This window comes from Wasmannia auropunctata, unplaced genomic scaffold (genome assembly GCF_000956235.1).
Source record: "Wasmannia auropunctata unplaced genomic scaffold, wasmannia.A_1.0 LD334168.1, whole genome shotgun sequence".
NCBI lineage: Eukaryota > Metazoa > Arthropoda > Insecta > Hymenoptera > Formicidae > Wasmannia > Wasmannia auropunctata.
Genome location: NW_012028722.1, coordinates 27491 through 48209, shown reverse-complemented (window position 1 = coordinate 48209; position 20719 = coordinate 27491). Strand labels below are relative to the sequence as shown.

The 20719-nt window shown below is 33.8% G+C and overlaps 1 protein-coding gene across 2 annotated transcripts in view; it reads right to left on the bottom strand.

Annotated features, from left to right (window-relative positions):
- Positions 1-16167, bottom strand: part of LOC105459710 (BTB/POZ domain-containing protein 6) — a 42403-nt gene extending 26236 nt beyond the window's left edge. Inside the window, exon 1 of one of the 2 annotated variants that reach the window (XM_011705950.1) lies at positions 15667-16167. Coding sequence is in view for 1 of the 2 variants with exons in the window: in XM_011705949.1 (XP_011704251.1) it covers positions 7696-7828 (133 nt within the window). In the remaining variant the exon portion in view is untranslated. Of the gene's footprint in view, positions 1-7695; positions 7987-15666 lie in introns of those variants that run through there. The other variant, XM_011705949.1, reaches the window with a different exon arrangement.
- Between the last annotated feature and the right edge of the window lie 4552 nt (positions 16168-20719).

Sequence of the window (20719 nt, the reverse complement as noted above, 5' to 3'; positions counted from 1 at the left end):
ATACTTGAACTTAATTTAAAAAAATACTTTGTTCATTTATTTGTACCAGTTTTTTTTATGACTTATTTAAATATAAAAGCACACTAATAGGGACACTTACTCTATTAAGGAAATGAAATCGCTTTGCAACATAAAAGTATTTATTTATCTATAAAATTAATTTACTAAAAAAATATATATTTAATCATTAACAAATTTTAATAACCATTTTTTTTAAACTTATAGGAAATTCGGCTCTTTCAATACAACGTGGTTTTGAGCAGGAGATCGCTTTCTTTTCTTTGGTACTCTAAAGACATTGTGAATCAAATTTGAAAAGAATAAAATACGAAAGCTGACTCAATAATGCTAGCATTAATATAATCTATAAAATGTAAAAAATGCCATTTTATAATGCAGAAATATTTAAACAATTATTTACAATAGACATGTAATAAAGAAGCTAGATAAAGTGACAATGAGTTATGAGAGCTGATTTTTTTCATAGCTATCAATATCAATCGGCTATCGGCTCTTTCATAACATTATGTATTAAAAATCTAACTACAAAATATCTGATAAACTAAAACAATCAAAAGAATTGGTAACTACGTTCTTAGTTATGTTAATGTATATAGCATTTGATTTAAAAAATACTTTTTCTGAAAGCTAATCGCAAATAAATTCAAAAGACATAGAAAGGGTCCAGCGGGTTAAGAAAGGGATTTCGGGCTCTGCGCGTAATCGATCGTCATAGTGGGCAAAAATGTCTACCCAGATAAAAGAAAATTTTGTGTCAAGTTTCATTTCAAAAGACTGACACAATTTCGAAATATCACAAGAGATGTGATTTTTCATTATTTTTTTTCTCAATGTTTCAAATAAAAATTGTACGGTTCGAGGAGGGACATAAGAAAATACCAATTATTTTATTTTAGGTGGCGTCGTTAAGATCAAATCAAGATCAAATCGATTTTTTTAAACAGAATTATATATTTTTTACATAATGCGATTCTTCTAATTATTCTGCATATAAATTTAAAAAAAGTATTAAGGTAAAGTTATCGAAAAATCAATGTTTTACGAGATATTTTATACTTATTTTATTTTATCATCCAATAATTCGATATACTTATAATATGAAATATCTCGTAAACTATTGATTTTTTGATAATGGTCAAATAATGAGATGAATCAATTGGTGTAAAGAAAACACACAGTTGCTTCAAAAATTTATAAGAAAATCTAATATCTAATCTATTAATAAGAAATCTATTAACTTATTAATTTCAAAATCGAGAGGCAACCTAAAGATATTAATTAATTTCGATGAAATTTTACCCAGACTATATAATATTGAGATCCACAGCTAACTTTTGGGGGTTATTACTAACCGATTTTCAAACAATTTTTTGTCGGCCCACCCTAATATATAAGTATATATATTCCTTAAATTATACACACACACACACACACACACACAGTCACCAAACTAATTGTCCGGACAATGCGTTAATATATCGATAATTTGTAAAAATTCAAGATAGAGCTTTGATAGAGCTTTGATAGAGAGAACTTTGTCAAAAGTTATTGTAACAAGATTTTTAAAAAAGCATTTTACAGTTTGAAATCTCCACTTTTCAAATTAATACTTTAGAAAACGACTAACTGAGTTGTTTTGAAGCCGCATTACAATTTAAAATTTTGCAATTTGTTACACCTCCATTTGTATCTATGCGGCTCCAAAAAAAACTCAGTCGTTTTTAAAAATGTTAATTTAAAAATTGGAAATTTCCAGCTGTAAAATGCTTTTTTAAAAATCTCATTACGATGATTTTTGCCAAAGTTGCTCTATCTTGAATTTTTACAAATTATCGATATATTAACGCATTGTCCGGACAATTAGTTTGGTGACTGTATATATATATATATATATACATATATATATATACACAGAGTGTCCCGAAATTCTTGAATCAAAATATCATAGCAAGAAAGTTTTTGAAAAATTTAGTAAAAAAGTTATTTGTAAATTTTTAATTTAAGCAGTAGTTTTTGAGATATAAGAGTTTTAATTTAGCCAATTATAGATTACGATTAAACAGAAACATGTCCGTAAGCATCAATAGTGGTAGTACTTGTGTATTTAACGCGAGTACTGATCTATAATTGGTTCAATTTAAACCCTTATATCTCAAAAACTATTGCTTAAAATAAAAATTTACAAATAACTTTTTTACTTAACATTTCGAAGACTTTCTTGCTATGATATTTTGATTCGCGAATTTCGGGACACCCTGTATATAATTCAACAAATATAATTAAGCGCACAGAAAAAACATTACGTTACTACCGTGAAATGTGTTACGTGTAAAATGCGTGCGATGTGGCAATCTGCAAAGTGTGAATTTTTATTGATGCAGATTTTTTGGGACACTCGCACTAATTTCGCGATTTGTTGAAGTACCTAAAAATTAAGCTAGATATAAATCTAAAAATAATTTTGTTGGACCGTTAAAATATATAGTTATTTAAGAACTAAAGCACAATGATAATGAAAATTTTGACATTCTAGCAGCTAGCTTAAGTGTCTTACATAATTATTTTGACCAATAAAATTATTTTTAGATTTGTATCTAGCTAAATTTTTAGATACTTCAGCAAAAAACTGTGCTTTTCGTAAATCCTACACAACCGTCATGCCATGCAATGACAAAGACGCATCAATCTTCATATCATTTCTATAAAATTCGGCAAAGTTCGTTTTGCAAGGGAGACACGTGCAACAGAATATTTTAAAAGAAACTTGTTTTTACCAGAAGAAAAGAGAAGAGAATAGCATAGAATTCCAAGAAAATGAATAAAGCACAATTATATAACCGTGAGATGATACTTATATGGATATCCTGCATCCCATTCTACAAAATACATTTGGCAAGAGTTTGTTTTTTTTCCGCAACGCGATGCGGGTAGAATTTGATTTAGAGCACAACTGCAGTGGCGCAGGGTTAACGCGAACTGACGGCTACGCGAGTAACGACAATTAACTTGAACGAGTACCCGCTCGGCCTTTTAATCCAATTAAAATTAATGCTTCCATTTCAGACGCGCCCGCATTTGAGCGCGATGGGCAAAGAGGGTCAAAATTCTAGATTTTTTTTTTTAGATATCGATGTCATCTGATCTGTTGAAATTTCCAAACACAATAATAAATAATTAGTATTTTTCAAAATTAAGAAGAGAAAATAGAGAATTAGCGCCGTTTGAAAAGCTGATCTGTTGGAATTTCCTAAAAAACTAAGAAGAGAATAAAGAATTACATTAGCAATGAGAGATTAAAATCTCTCGATCTTTTATTTCAAAGAAAGATGATCTTATATCGTTAATTCCTTCTTGTACTAGTTGCGCGAATTTATTCTGAAGAATTAGGTATGCATCGAGATTAAGAACGCAATTATTCGCTATTACTTATTGATAGAGTTTTAACGTAATTACGGATTATTACGGCGACTTTGAAGTGTTTGAATACAAATTGAATCGTGAATAGCTAACAAAAGAAATTAATTACTTTCCAACGGTAGTAATACCAGTGCCGGTTACTGTGATTATCTGGCGCGATCATCGGGGTTTGCCAATTGATTCAATCAAAGAGAAGATGCGGAAAAGAACTCCCCTTTACTCGAGTTCACCCGCATATATGATCGTCTCCATTCGGATGTAAAGCCAAATTGCTATCTTTAGAAGTGTTCGCTATTATTATATATAAGCCGATGTTACAATCAATGTTCATTAACTCTCCGCGCGCTAGGGGGGGTGTGACATACCCCAGCAAAATTTAAACTGCTTAAATTTAGTTCGTAAAAAATAGTATTATTTTAGTTTTCTTGTTTTAAAAGATTAAAGAGTTTTAATTAAAGAATTAAAAAGATTAATTATTTTATTTTATTCTTATATCTTAGGGCGCAAGACTCGACATTATGACAATCGGAATTATTGTCGTATTAAATTAGTATACTTAAAGTAAAGTATAACATAGGGTATGAGATACCCCACATGGTTCGCCACGTTGATTTGTTCCACCTGGTGCATGAAGAGTTAAATATTTTTCAGCTCGGCGTATCAACGGCGTATCAATCGGCGTTACAGACCCTATGACAATAAGTTTCGAATCCCTTCTTTTAGCTCTTTCTATACGTATATTGTATATACTCATGTATTGATTCATGGATTTAACATTTCGCCTTTTTCATCAAGCCCTAGTAATTCTGACAGTAAAAGTAATTTAAAAAACGAATATAAGAGAAAAAAATGATTGATGAGAAACTGAGATAAGAAACAAAAAGAATATTAGATAAATGAGCGTACAGATATTAATTATATCTATAGCTAGATATAAATATATCTAGCTTAAAAACTCACTTAAAATTGATATTAACAAATGGAGTAATTATATTATAGAAAACGAGATAACTAGCTAATTTCATAGTTTAGAAATTCCACATTAAGAAAAGAAAAAATTTTTAATCAAAAAATAAAAATTAAGGTACAAAAACTAAATTAATATGGCATTTAATTTTAATTTCGGATTTGCAAGATTCAGTAATGCAAAATTTAAAATGACTATTATATCTTTTTTTCAAGAAATTATAATAATAATTGGAATAAGGAAATAAAAAAAAAAGTTATTTTTCTTATTTAACAGACAAAATCAAAGGTCATTATTTGATATTTTTCAAAACTGCGAAAACTAGTTTTAATCTAAATTTTGGTACCCTACAAGTTACATTTAGTTATAGATACAATTTTGGGCAGGAAATAATTAATTTGATGTGGAATGACTCATATGTATATATAGTATATCTACAACATAAATCTTTAACTTGACTTTTTGTCTCCTTTCGCTTTCTTTCGTCAAACTCTAGTAATTCTAATAGTAAATATAATCGAAACGTGTTGAAATTGGAAACGAAAAAGAGAATAATGGCAAACGAAAAAACTGAATTAACGAATAGATCCGTGACGGACCTTATTGAGTCAATAATGATCTCTTCCTTGGATCGATTTCGTAAAAAGTCGGAATAGCCTTTACCACAAGTGTCCTGCATTTCTTTTCACGATGATTTATACGCGATAATTTATACCCTAGAATAGCATAACTTCAGATTCAAAGAGATCTAAAGTCGATTGTTCCTTCACAAAATTCCTTAAGATTCTTACTTACTCACTATCGGTATCGGTACATATTTACTACTACTATCTCAGATTGTCAGATTGTGACGTCAAAAGCAATAAAATACACAATAAAAATTCTTGCAAAATATATTAATACAAAAAATGTTTCAATAAAACACACGATCAATAGAACCGATTCGTAAAATATGTCGAATATTCTCTTTTTATTTCGTTTATAATATACGTAATTATATATTGATTATAATATGTATAATCGTTAATTATTATATATATAAATGACAACATATCTGAAAATAAATTATACAAAATCATTATGTTCGTAGCCATAACAAATTATTAAATTAGTAATAGAAATAAGTTGATTTAATTTCTTCTCAAAAAAAGAAGATAGTTTTCGATATACTTAAATCCATTCTATCGATTGCAAATGTTGTTTTATCGAAAAATATCTTTATTTAAATATATATTATACAAGAATTTCTGTTATATGTTTTCTTGCTTCTGACGTCACAATCTGAGATAGTATAACGGTGAGTGAATAAAAGCCTAAATTATTTAATATCTATTACATTATCTGAAATTAATTGATCGATTACAGCTTTATTTTGAAATGTCATTAAAATTTATATTTGGCGAAATACTTTAATTTTCTTCTCAAATTGCTCGTTATAGACATACCTACTTGAGGAAGCATCCGTTAAAAAAATGTAAGATGCACAATTGCGTAAAATATAAAACGGGGAACTGATCTTGCGGAACATGCGGAAGTCACTTCAAAATTAAAAGAATTAAGAGTGTTTTTATGTTTGTTACATTTCACGGTTCTAGTTCACATTGCTTCGAAGACAAGATTTTTCGTAAAAATTAGACATATACATGGCATCGTGGAGAGGCTAGATAATAGCGCAGACACTCCAAAACCGCGAATATTCGACGAATATTTAACGAGATGACGTTTAACATGGCCAACATGAGATTTCCATATTGCACCTCTCTCTGTCTTTCTCTCCCTCTTTCCTCTCTTTCTGTCTCTCTTTCGTTGCAACTGCAGGCTTCGCGTGTTACGAGAAAACAGCAGCCAAGCCACGGCAAGGTTCTCCACACGCGCAATTAGAGGAGCGCCGTAAAGCCGGTGTTTACGAGCGGTATTCCGCTGCGCGTATGCAAACGTCTATTAATAATTCGATCTCGTCGTTCGTGCGCGATGTGTAGGCATGATCGATCGGTCGCATCCCGGAGGGTGACGACGGGGGGGGGGGGAGGGAACAGGGTCTGGCAATACCGAAGGAAACGACAATGCAGTAAACGTGCGAATTGAATCGCCACACGTGGCACCGCGCGCGCGACGCAGCTGCGTGCCCTCACAATGGCGAATGTGCGAAAAAATACCGCGTCAATGGTGCAGAGTCGGCGCCGTATCGCGAAAACCTTGACGCGGTCATCGCGTGTCGGCGATGTAAACGCTGAATTCAGGGAACGAATATAAGTACCGTCGAAGACGATACCGCGCCTGATATTTATGGATAGCGCATCTCGGGGCTTTTAGCGACCGCTCTCTAGGCCTCCCTCCTTTCCTCTTCCCCTCGCGATCACGGGGACGGGACGATTTTGCTAAGCAGATGACGAAGAAGCGCACTGCGATGATGGAAAAATCGAATGTCAAGAGGCGCTCTCGTGACAGAATCGCGAGTGAATCATATCGTATTGTTGATCTGAACAACATTTTAAAAAAATACAGAGGAAAAACGCACTCAATATTTAAGTTTATCAAATTGAAAAAGAGAAAGAAAGAGAAAAGTGCACTTAAGAGCATATATAATTTTTCCAGTCTTTTATAATGAAATTTTATTAATTATTATACATTTATATAAGAAAGGATGATTAATATAAATATTGATATTTTTTAAGAATTTTTGTAACGTAAAATTGTTAAGGTTTTCTTAAATAAGAGAACCATAGAGAATATGAGAACCATAAAAAGGAACGTTTATAATTTCAAGGTCCTTTCAATTGCTGTATTTTTTATCCTGCTTTAACTGTATTTCCTGATTTGTGATGCAATTCTATAATTATATTATAGAATTGACTTGGCTTTCCTTTATTTTTTTGCTAATAAAAGTTAATATAAAAGGTAAAATCAATTTGTACGAACTGATTTCGTCAAATTTAATTGCTCCAGTTATTAATTCCTACAGTAAAATATGTTAGCAGTACTGATAGCAAATTGGTAGCAGTTTCACTTAAATATTTACAGTAGACTGGCATCTATACCAGTGTTCATTTTATTCTATCAGCAGAATCTGCTATAAACTTAACATAATCTGAACAACGAGTTAACAGCAGAAACCATCAAGATAACATCAAATGGTTAAATGCTTAAACGTGAAACGGCAAATTTCTCTGATCAGTTTCTGCCATCACATTCTTCTTACATTCCTACCGGCATTCCTACCGCTGACAAAATTTCTCGCTTCTCAGTTTCTCTGAAAAATTTGATTTAATAATCCAGTAAATTACAGTTACCTGACACGCGACTCCTCTTCGTTTTCGCGTAGTCCGCATTATCGGTCAACAAACGCGTAACCGTGTCGCGATCGCCGTCGATCTGCGTCTTCGTGTACTTCTCACGGAGGATAAACGCGCGTAATTTCTCCATCGCGGCTCGCACACTGTACGTAACTGATCTCCGGAGATCGGTGAACGCGCGATCGAGGCCGTCCTGATCGATCTTAACGCGCTAGGTGATCCAGTCCGCGCGTGGGAAACCGCGTTCTCGGCGAAGCTCCACTCTCCCTCTCTCGATCTTATCTCAAGAGAGATATAAGCAGATCGTGCCGGAGACAACGCTGGCGAACGCGACGATTGACAAGTGAACCGGTCGCGGATAAGACGCCGCGCTTTTGTCGCTTCAAAATGACGCGGCCGCCACGCCGGCCCGGTATATCCGGTGTACGTACACCTATCTGCGAAATAAAATGAAACCACGTGACTCATCATCCTGCCCGGCGTGCTCCTACTCCAGCCTCCCTTCCCGTCCCGTTCCCTCCCCACGCGGGAAGAAAACTCGTGTTTGACCTAGAAAAATAACGCAACGATCCTCGAGTAACGACTCTATCGACTCTTTTTTTCCCTATTTATCGTTTGAAGGCGGACAGGAAGTGTGATGACGGATGTGGTGAACAATGAGAGAAAGAGGAATAGGTAGAAAGAGAGAGAGAGAGAGAGAGAGAGAGAAAGAAAGAGATGAGAGGCGGAGTGGAAACGAGACGATGAGACACTGAAGATGGAAGAAAACCGAAGCCGACAGGATACGCTTCCGCGATACTGGAAAATTGTCGCGTGAATTTTTCCATATAGTGACTAATTCGATATAATCGTGCGCATCACGCATCACTGACCAATTTAATTGCTGCTACGGCGATTTATATTATAGTGGTGTAATATAGTAGTAATCTACAGTATAGCGGATTTCTCAGTTTTTATTACGTTACACTTCATCTTTCACGTTAAGTTACGAGGTTATAATAGGCATTCTTATGTCCCAGAATGCATTGAGAATGCATTTTTTTTCAGAGTTGGGAAGTAACGGAACGCGTCATTTATGTAACGTTATCATTACGATTACTTCTTTTCAGTAACGAACGACATATTTGCTTATTTGGTAATTCTATTTTTGTAATAACAGTAATGAAATATAATTGTAACTTTTATCGTTACTTTGTATTATGCCATACTTATGTATGAAATGTGCATAAACGAGTTTTAAAAGAAGAAAACGGTATGCCTTGAACATGTTGCGATTGACCATATCTCATGTTGAATTGGTCAATTAGCAACGTATAGACAATTGGAAGCCACTCTAAAAAAAAAGGTCATTAAAGGTCTGTGAAAAAATAATGGAAATAGCTACGATGTCGATATACAGTCGAAACTCGAATCTCGAAAGGGAAGAGAAAATCCCTTTGAATTATAGAGTTTTTCGACTTATCAAAATTCGAGTAAAAGAAAGTTAACATATGAAAATTCGACTTACGGAGGCTTTATATGAAAGTTTATAATTTTACGATTATAATTTAGAAGAAAAAAAAACAATATTTGACAGTGAATTATTTATTGCATACATATAGTAAATGTAATCATAAAATCAAATACCAGGCTATTACTCATGGTTACATAGCTACAACTTCGAATTATAGAGGCAACGACAATAGAAGTTTGACTTACAGTGAACTTCGACTTGTAGAGGTTTGGCTACTTTAAATTCAAGTAGCAGGGGTAAAATAATACACGTAAATACATCTAAATATCTGACAGATAATTCGAGTTAAGATAAATTTTATTTCGATTTATAGAGGTTTTCCACAGGAGCGGAAGGGAATGAACAAAATTTTCGTTTTATAGAGGTTTTCGAGTTGTAGAGGTTTGAGTTATCGAGATTCGACTGTAATAGAAACGAGTTACTTTTCAGAAAAAAAGAAAAATAAACGATAAAATTATAGATTAATTAATATATTTTATAGGATAATTTTATAAGAGTTACTTTTATAAAATAACTTTCCAACTGATTTTTTTAACGTAGTTTTATCAAGTGAAATTATATTCGATTTTACATCCGGAGCAACAGAATCACAAACGATAGTTTATAATAAACGTTAAACTTTGATACAAATCGGTGCAGATCTGCAAGCGCATGTTTTCAGATAAGTTTCGTCAATTTACGTTCAAATATCATGTTGATCCAAGCGTGTCGTGTAATTTTTTACGATATTACTGTTCGTAGACCGCGTCACGTGTCGCTTTAATATCGCCTGAGTCCGTGACTCACGTGCCGCTATGGGAAGCGCTTGAATACTGAAGAATACGATCGCACGATAAAAAGTGGAGTAAGGCCGCGTGCGGCCATCGCGAACATTAATTTATGAAGGAAGAGCGCGACGCGAGTTTCCCCGCGACGTTTCCCCGCCAATGCAAGCGTTCGATAACCGATGAAAATTATCTGCCATGCGCTTTATCTGCGACGATAATTTCGCGAGGTCGCGAATAATTACCGTCGTGCATCGAAAGACGACAGGCAGTCGTCGTTGTCGCCATAATTGTAAAACAAACACGCGAAAAGAGACGCGCGCGCGAGTTCAGCCGCGCGCGGCGTAATTTCCAGCATGAAGCAATTACAAGCTGTGCGTTAACATTTTTATTCCAGCGTGAAATAATTACAAATTGTGCGTTGACATTATCGTTTACGGTTCGCGTCATTTCGTAACATTATTTTTATCGAGCCTGCAGTTCTTCGATGACAATCGAAAAATGATGAAATGTGCAACAATATAATGCTCCGCAAACGTTTGCAAGCTTTTATCAGACTCTTCAAATATCATTCACTTAATCTTATTAATCCATCGATAAAACAATTTCCTATCAACACGCATTAAATATGATAGTAAATAGATAAAGTCATTGAAGAATCATACGCTTAGGGGGTTTCCGGGAGTTTCCTTGGAATCGCAAAGATGATATACGATTCATCAAAATAACACTCGTTAAATGATCGTTAACGCAATATTTTGACATCGCACTCCGCAGCTGCGAAGCTGTGGGATACAGCCGGCAAGTTTGAAACAATATAGTATCGCGCACTGTTATGCAGAGAGGTGTCGTCCGTCATGCCTGGCGACGCGCGCCGATGTTTTGCACGTCGTACGACTCGGATCGGACGAAAGTCGAGTTCTTGTGCTGTGAATATCGGAATAAGTATTAACTGAGATTTTATTATTTATCGTACGCGCGGATGAATCAAGTTCCCGAGGTGGCTCGTATGTCCCGCTCGAACACGCAATGTCTGGTGCATAAACTTATTACTCACGACGCGCACGTGTCCGCGGAATACGTTACGTCCAAACATTGCTATTAACATTACGTGGCGACGTACTCGCAAATTAAATCAGCACGTCAGGCACGACCGGGCTGATAGCCGCATTATAACCCGCTCGATATTAATAAGGATACGATTGCGATCGCTAGTATATTATTCTCACATTGGTCGAAGAGTTAGATATTTCAAAACAAAACAAAAAAAAAGAAAAGGAATCATATTTTTCCGACTACATCACGGAAAAAACAATTTTGCTGAATCCAGATCTGAAAATAATTTTTGTTCAATAATCAAAATAATTTTGTGCAAAAGTCAAAATGATTATATTGTAGAATATCAAATCATTTTATAGCTTATCAGTTTTAACATTCCAACAAATTATTTTGATGATTTAACAAAAAATTATTTTCAGATCTGTATTTAGCAAAATTTTTAGACCTTTCAACAAAATCGTTCTTTCCGTGATTGAAAGAAAAGTATTTGATATTTGCGACTATAGTTACAAAAAAAATACGGAAAGAACGATTTTGCTGGAAGATACGTCTAAAAATTTTTCTGAATGGAGATCTGAAAATAATTTTATTAAAAATTCAATCTGGTTGCTATAGCATATCAAAATGTTTTATAGCAGTTTTTAGTTCCTCAAATAAAATTATATATTTTAATGATCTAACAAAACTGATTTTTAGATCTGTATCCAGCAAAAGACCATTTTAGACCTTACAACAAAATTGTTTTTTTTTGTGTGTAAAAGCTCCATTTTTTTCTTATAGTTATTATTGCTGTAATATTAATAATAATAATTAGTTATAACTGTACAAATGTATAAAGGTAAAGAAATGATAAGTAAAGAAAGTATAAGACAATGTGATAAGGAAAGGTGTTTTATATATACGAATAGGAAGCAATTAGTGGTATGGGTGAATGTGTAGTTTTAGTAGTAGTAGAATTTATTGTAAACCAAGTTCCCTTCCTGAATTTATGTATGCTAAAGGAAATTAATATATCTACCTAATAACTGTATATTTATATACAAAAAAAACGATTTTGCTGAAAGATCTAAAATTTTACTAAATACAGATTTGAAAATAAATTTTGTTGGATTATAAAAAAAAATTATGTTGAAATATTAAAATATTTTGATATTTTAGCAACTATTTAGTTCAATTAGTATTTCAAATAATTTATCATTATTTGTAAAAATCTCGTTTCTTCATTCATTATGAACAATGTATATTGCGGTCTATTAAAATGTCGAAACATTTTGATATTAAATTGGAAATTGGAAATTGTGAAACAAGCTTTGCACTTGTCCCCCCGGGGCTTCTTTAAAGCGTTACGTCGCCGATACGTCGTATATTGCCGACAACAATCGCGCGGCATGCGCGATCGATGTGTGTGACAAGAATTCATGAGATGCATTATGGATCGCTTCTCGGAAAGATTTACGTTCGCTATCGTCGAAGATTCATTCATCCGTGCGCGGGAGTTACGGCGATAATGAGTGCGACGAGGAGAGGAATTGCGTGCATTCTGCGTCGGGCGGACGGATCAAGAAACACGGTCGGGTCTCGCTTCTATATACAATAAAATATTAAGTCACCACGGCTCGGCTCCTGTCCGAGTCGATTTGCCTCAAACGTGTGTTGTTAGCGTTTAAGCGTTCATTTAGCCGCTTATAAACGACGCGCTCGATAAATTTTCATAATCTGACTCACACCTTTCAGCGGGAGATCGTGCGTGACGCTCTGAGAAAACACCACGATCCACGCGAGCGCGTGTCGGGTTACTCGAGTCAGTTTTCTAGAACTATGCCGGTCTTGTGCGATTTTTGTGCTTGCGACAATTTTACACTGGTTCGCGACGCCAGTCTCGAATATCAGAAAAAGATGTTTAGAAAAAAATAGAATCACTCGCGCGAGAACAGCTAATTTCTCGAGTTTTTAAAGTCATACTTAAATGGAGTTGGATAAAAAGATCGGCGTATTCGAATTGTTTTAGATTCATGAAAACGCAAAATCCAAGACATTAAAAGAAGCAAATAAATGAAAGATTTAAGATAGAAAAATTTGTTAAATCCTTATTCAATGAAATTAGATGAAAAGATATATTAATATAATGAAATTGTAATTTAAATGAGATATAAAAGCCAAAAAGCTATAAGCGATATTTCGAAAATTTTATTTGCATGCATAATGAATAAATAAAAAAAGAGAAAAATGAATATATTAAATTATTAATGTAATTATTTTGTAGATGATAATCAACGAGCAACACGTACATTCAGAAAAAGAATTTGTAAAAGCATATTTCTAAAATTAGTTTACATAAGAGAAAAAAATTTTTTTTTTAATTACAATTTTGTTACTTAATTAAAGCACAAAGCCATTGATAAATTACGCGTTATTTTTTGTATAAGTTTATTTATTCTTATTACAAATTTTTGAATCAGTTCAACATTTGTATTCCTTTAGAATATTTGTGTCAACTTGTTTGTTTTTATTACGACACACAAAATCATGAGGACTTTAGCGTGCAGTTCGTCGCGTCGAGGTGAAAGGTACGCGTCAATTTCGCGAATGATTTCCTCTTTCTGCTAAAGATGGCCGCTCCGGGTGGCGTGATCAATACTCCCTGTCTCGTGCATGTACAGTTTGGGGCCAGGTATCTACATTCTCTGCCGAGTGACTCGCCCTCACTCGCAGGGTGACTCGGAGGAGGGAAAGAGGGTTTATGCCCTGTCGTCGGGCAGATCGGAAAGCTACGTAACGATTTTATCGCTTTCGCAAGCACCGCGCAGGCTTCACCGAGTTCCGTCATGTACGTCTTCGCGACCGGAACAACCATTTGCATTGCGTTATGACAGTGTCGATTCGAGATTTCATGCCGTCACCTCGAAACACAGGCAGACCCTTTCCGATGTAATGCCAAAGTAACGAATTAAAATACATATTCGACGCACTCGAAGAGTGACGCAAGTTCATAATTCAAGAGTTCCAACGATTTGAGAAATAGTACAGCCTATTTATAAAATTTATAAATTTATTCTCCCACTTAATTTTTTTATACAACAAATAATAATTGAAATTGTTAATTTTTTTATATTATGTGAATTTCGTTGTTAAGGAGCAAGTGTATTTACAAATATCTAAAGCCTGTTAGAGAGAATCGTTTGTAAAGGAAAATTTTATTCCGTGTGAAAAAGACTTTCGGATCAAAATTCAAGGCCATTAAACAAAAAACAGTTTTTCAGAATTCGAAAAGTATCATTCGCATTTTGATTCCTCAGAGTGCAAAATAATCGATATACTTCACGTTGGGAATATCGTATAATTTGTAAGCGATGCGTTTTTCCGCGAATTGTTAACGTATCGGATCGATAGGGATCGATAATCGAAAAAATATCTTTTTTTTTTCGCGACATTCTTTTCTTCTTCCGAGTTTACCAATCCCTATCGATCCGATACGTTAACGATACGTGGAAAAACGCATCGCTTACAAATTACACAATATCTTTAAGACAATATTTTTATATCCGTACACAATTAATAATCAACGATTTATTTTAAATATTTTTAATCCAGCTCTATTCTTAAGTACAAATTTATAATTTTAATTTAACGTGTATAAAAATAATAAACAATTCGTACAATAAACTTAAATGTTAATATATTAAATCGTTTTTTATATTCCTTCTCTTCAATTTTATAATCCTTTGCTCTTCTAATCGTTTCGTTTCCTTGACAGTTTTTTTATAATTCGGTTTATGGCCAACGACGTGTCGAGACAATGAAATTACGGCGGATAATTAACGTATGGGCTTTAAGGATAATTATCTGCAATTAAACGATCTGTGTTTTCTCGGTCGTCAGCCCATGAAGATAATCACGCGAAAGCAAACGGTTTATTCGTATTGTCGCTGAGCTTTTAGCGCGCTGCCGTTTCATGTATGCCGAAATTTACAATATTTCCGCGCGGGCACAAACACGAGCGCGTGTGTCATTTTAGGCCCGGTAAACGGTTGCTCTGATAGCGCCAAGCTGCTCTGATAGCTGCCGCAAGAAAACCGTAGCGAGTCGAAAATCGTGACCGCAAGAGTCGTTTCGACCGAGGAACTCGCGGAAATTATTGGAAACGCGATAGCGCGCTGTGTATAATATATTCGAATACGTATGCATTTCTCGCGACCTCCAAGCATAGCATTTAGCTCAAAAATAACATTCAAACAGATAAAAATTCTAACTTTAGTTTGCGAACAAAGGTGAGGCGATCAGTTACAGCGGTCGTATTAATACAAATAGCGCTGTTTCCAGCAGCTTTGCAGAATCATCGCGAGCGTGGAGATTCTGCCGTGCTTAATTTTAACAACCAAGAAATTCCGACGGCGCTCAAGGAGAATTTAAAGATCAGACATTCCATAATGCAACTTCTTTCTTAAATCTTTCTTTTCAGTATAATATTTGAATTACTGTGCTACATTATTGACAACTTTAGCAAACTTCGCGGCAACTAAACTTCTTGTGTTAGACTCTTAGAAAATTAAATTTAACGATGTTTGTTTGAGAAGATGGTTCTTCCGTCGTTTTTTATAATACATACACATTTATAATATGTGGATTAATTACCTTGCTCTTCGTTAAACCACTGCCAGTTGCAATGCCTCCCTGCAGTTGCACTGACTCATTTAAAGACACGTCTAAATTTAACGCTATTTGGCAACCGATCAACAGCTGATAAACTTCACCTCTCCATCGGACGTTTAACGTATTCGATTTTTCACACACACGCGTGCGCGCGCGCGCACTTGATTAAAATAAAAGAAGACCTTTCATTTTTAATTCATTAAGTTTCAAATAAGATCTTTCACTGCAATCGCGCTACGCGTTACGGTGAAGTCAATCCCGATTTCAATCTCGAGTCGCGTAATCCTCGAGCTTTCACCGCAAAGTGTACAAACACACCACCGAGGAGACCAGAGAGACGCGGATTCTCTCCTACGGATTATTATTTCTTCATCCCCGGACACGCACTCCTCGTGACTCGGCTCGACCCGATATGATAGTTTTTCGCACGTTCCCGCGCCGTGAGAGCAGCGACGTGCGCTTTGGCCGATGACCGGCCCTGCAATGAGCATACATATAATTCGCACGAAGGAACCGATGCCCCAGACGTATCACCGTCTATACATAGCGCGGCACGCGCGACGCGCAGACGCCTGGTGTATGCCCCGCCGCTTTTACCACGGTGGGATAAAAAAAAGAAGGAATATTAGACGTTCCTGCTCTACGCTTCTCTCTCCGCGAATCGAGAAATGTTTAAAAAAAAGCATTCTCTCTCTCTCTATCTTTCTCTCGCGATCGCTTGTCTACATCGCATTCTCTCTCTCTCGAGCACCCGTCGACGTCGCGTTCTCTCGTTTTCTGTCTGGCGTATATACTCGAACCGAATTTCGAGCCGTCGACATCCGCGCGTTGGGGCTCTCGGAAGAAAGAACGGGCTCTTTTTCTCCGCGAGTGCCCGTGACCTAGATAAACCCGGGGGACCCACGAAAATAGCTAAAGATCGGCTTTCGGAAATGAACTACGACTCTCTGACTGACCTACCTAATACCCTCATAAAGTACGCAGTTATGCCGGCGCGATTCTCGAGTGAGAAACACGGTCGCACCCTCTTCCTTCCACGAGTTAAACTTCTCGATAGAATTTGGGGTAAAAGACTCATATTTACAGAGATTACAGCCTACAAAATGGCTGCTGAAAATCGTTAATACGAGAAGATACCGATAAGATAATATATGTATAAAACACATAAAAATTTAAGTGATAGAATTATACAGGACGTCTCCACATTTCCCGTACAAACTTTAACTGCACGTTCTATGAGTTGAAATAAAAAAAAATGTATATAGACGTAGATCCTAAAATGTTTTATTAAAAAGTTATAGCAACAATCTGAAATCTGCAAGAAACATTTTTTCTAATAAATTTATACGTGCCCATTCAGACATTACAATTGAATTGACGTTGAAAAACTGTTTCTTCAACAACATATAAATTTTCACACGGTTATACATGATTGTTACAAAAATTGAAAACGCCGCTTCTTGTAAATGACAACCTTGTCAGCAATAAATTTAATTTACATCGATACTTGTATTTTAATATTGTCGGACGGCATATTAAAATACCGTCTGAATGTAAACTTAAGTAAAAAATTGTTTCTTACAGATTTCATATTTTTGCTGTAGCTGCATAATTTTTAATAACGTTTTAAGACTTATGTTTTTACAACATTTTTTTCTTAAAAATTAACAAATATCCTAATAGCTTATATAATAAAAAATTAAATAAGTATTAATAGAAAGGACCAGTGAGCGGCCCTGCGTAAACACAAAAAGTCATCAATAAATTACATGAAGATCGCTCGCTATAGGTATTATAATCTGGTTAAATCGATGAACTTGTGCGTAAATTTTGTTCGTGTGTTTTATACATTAACTCAAGGTACATTTTTTATACTCAGTTTTGTTTTTTAACTTTCCTTAATTAGTGTTTAAAAGATTCCCTGTAATCATTCCAGCCGACATGTTTAATAAGTTTGCTACTCCGATTCGACTCTTTAAATTCAGGACAGATTCTAACGTTTCAATACAGAGACTTAAGACACTTGTCTTTACACTCAGTTCAATTTATTTGTTTTGATCGTAGTATGATGCCTTATATCTTCATTTTTTTCATAGCCTAATTATTTACAATAAACGATTCCATCCTTAACATTTCCATTTATGAGATACACGGACAAAATTTACGCGCAAGTTCATCGACTTAACCGGATTATATTATAACGAGCGATCTCTTATGTAATTTACTGATGACTTTTTGTATTGAAGATGATTCAATGCGGAACCAAAACGTTTGGGTTTGTAAATAAATTTTATGTTAAATATATTACATTATAACTGGCACTAAATTCCGTGCAAGGTTCACTGGCCCTTTCTATTGATAATATTGTAGGGATAGCCTAAAGATACATTTGGGATATGTGATAGCTTTAAGATATCGGTATGATATATTTCGAATACTTTTATTGTATGGGTTATTTAATTTTTTTTTCTTATTTCAGTTCATGGAACGTAGTATTAAAGTTTATATTGTAAATCTGAGAACATCCTGTATATATATTTATTTGCGAATATGTGATATATTTATGTACAAAATTAATTTATTATATTGTGTGTGTGTGTGTGTGTGTGTGTGTAAATATATATATAGTAATTATACAGAAAGAATGATTTTGTTGAAGTATCTAAAAATTTAGCTATGTGATACAGATCTGAAAATAATTTTATAGAACGTTCAAACATAATAAACAATGTTGCAAGAAGTTTTGACATTCCAGTTTTAACATCCTACATAATTATTTTAATAGTCTAACAAAGGTATTTTCAGATCTGTATACATGTAACTCACAATCAGCAAAATCGTTATTTCCGTGTAAATATAGGTCGTATTATTCTGAGATTCTATAGTAGTATATGTAATATAACTATATGCTAAATGCGCATTTGTCGGTAAAAGTGAGGTATAAATGCGGATCAAAAATAATACATATTTATACACAAAAAGAATGATTTTGCTGAAAGATACAAAAATTTCACTAAATACAGATCTGAAAATAATTTTGCTGAAAAATCAAATTGATTAGTGAATACCAAAACAATGCTCATCAATCAATCATTTTTGAATTTCCAATAAAATTATTTTCAGAGATGTAAGTATCTAGCAGAATTTTTAAATTTTCCAGCAAAAGTTCTTTCCGTGTACAATTGTTTCACATATCTTTTTTGTCTTGTCATATCTCGTTTTCTAACTCTTCAAAGGTGCATTGACACGAGCCATAATATCATTACAGAGTTGAAGGCCAGTCACCATAAATCAATTCAACGCAAATTTTGCGCGCCATTTTTGGTTGAACAATTGATTCGTATCGCGAGTGAATCTAATAATTTGTTAGCACTCACCTTGTGGATAAAGGTGTAAGTAACAGCATAATACCGAAGAAAATGCTTGGAAAAAGCGATTTACTAAATGAAACACTCCTTATTGAGACTCGAGGCAAGACTAAGCCTCCTCGAGCCTTTTCGAAAAATAATAATTAATGTGATTTATTCTCTGCAGCAGCATTCGCTACCCGAGGTCGTAACTGCGTCGTTACGTAATCATTTCTTCTTCTCATAATGAACTTGTATAGTACTCCATGGCATATCCGCTCTGTGATACGATAAGGAAGAATGAGATCCCATCCGAGAAGCAGTAAGAGGAGGTCAGGGGACACAACGCTTCCCGGGAAGAAGTTGATAGAGAGAGGCATTATCTTCCTAACAACTTGTCATGACTCATTCCACATAACATATATGTATACATATTGATCATGTGTGTATATATTAATTCAATAAATAATTAGAAGATATTGATAACTGGATTTAATTCAGAGTTCGTAATTTCATATTTACACATATGAATATCAAAACTCGATATATGTACACATAAATTACACATATATGTATTTCTCCAAATGTGGTTATTTATATATAAATTTTTTTTATTTAAAAACTTAAAACGTGTCAAAGTTTTTAGTTTCTGAAAACTAATAAAAAATTTTTATGTTGATAATGTATTTTATAGAGACAAATGCAGGAATATAGGACGAACTATGATAAGATAATACATAATGTAGGAAGATAAAAAATGAAATAATTATTTAATTAACGTGGATAGATAGCGTTATCTAAAGAGTTTTCTTCTGTAGTAGAGAACGTACTATCATTATTTAAAAAGAAATAATATACTTGTCATGCAAATCCGATGAAATGATAGATTATGAAAATTTAAAAATACTAAATGAAGCGAGAATCTTCCAAACTCAATTGGAAGAAACCATATGAGATCAATAATGTGCAGCGTTACTACTATTTTTTTTAAATCATTAATTTCATGAAACTTCTAATATATATTATGATATATATAATATAATGTATGATATACACAATAATGCATAAATACCACATATATATGTATGTTAACGATATATATTCGATATCGTTAATATGTTATATTCGATATACAATTCTAGATGTCATCAATATGTATCCTTCGAATCCTGATTTAATACCATAAATAATACCAGAATTTATTTCTTTTCAAAATAAATATAATTTACATTGTTAATAATAAATATAACAATAATATTTAAATAAAAATCAAGCAAAGCAGATTGAATGAAAAATAGAAAAATGGAGAAAAACAATCAATGTTATTGTGAAACATATTTTTTAATGCTCTATTTTGCAAGGACATTGTTTAAGATTAATTTTATTGTTTCTTTTGTTATATATTTTTTTCTTCTAAGATTTCTTGTTTATTTATAATTATTATTATAGGTTATAACATTAGAAGTGAAAAGATACACAATAAAAATTCTTGCAAAATATAGATATTAGGATGGAAATATATTTCAATAAAGCAATACTTACAATCGATAACACCGACTTGAAAATATCTATATACACCAAAAACTCTCCTCTTATTTTGTTAATTAATAAATAACCAATACATATTTGGAAATAATTATTATACTTTAATGAAATCAAAAGCGAAATAAACTGTATTCATAGCTATA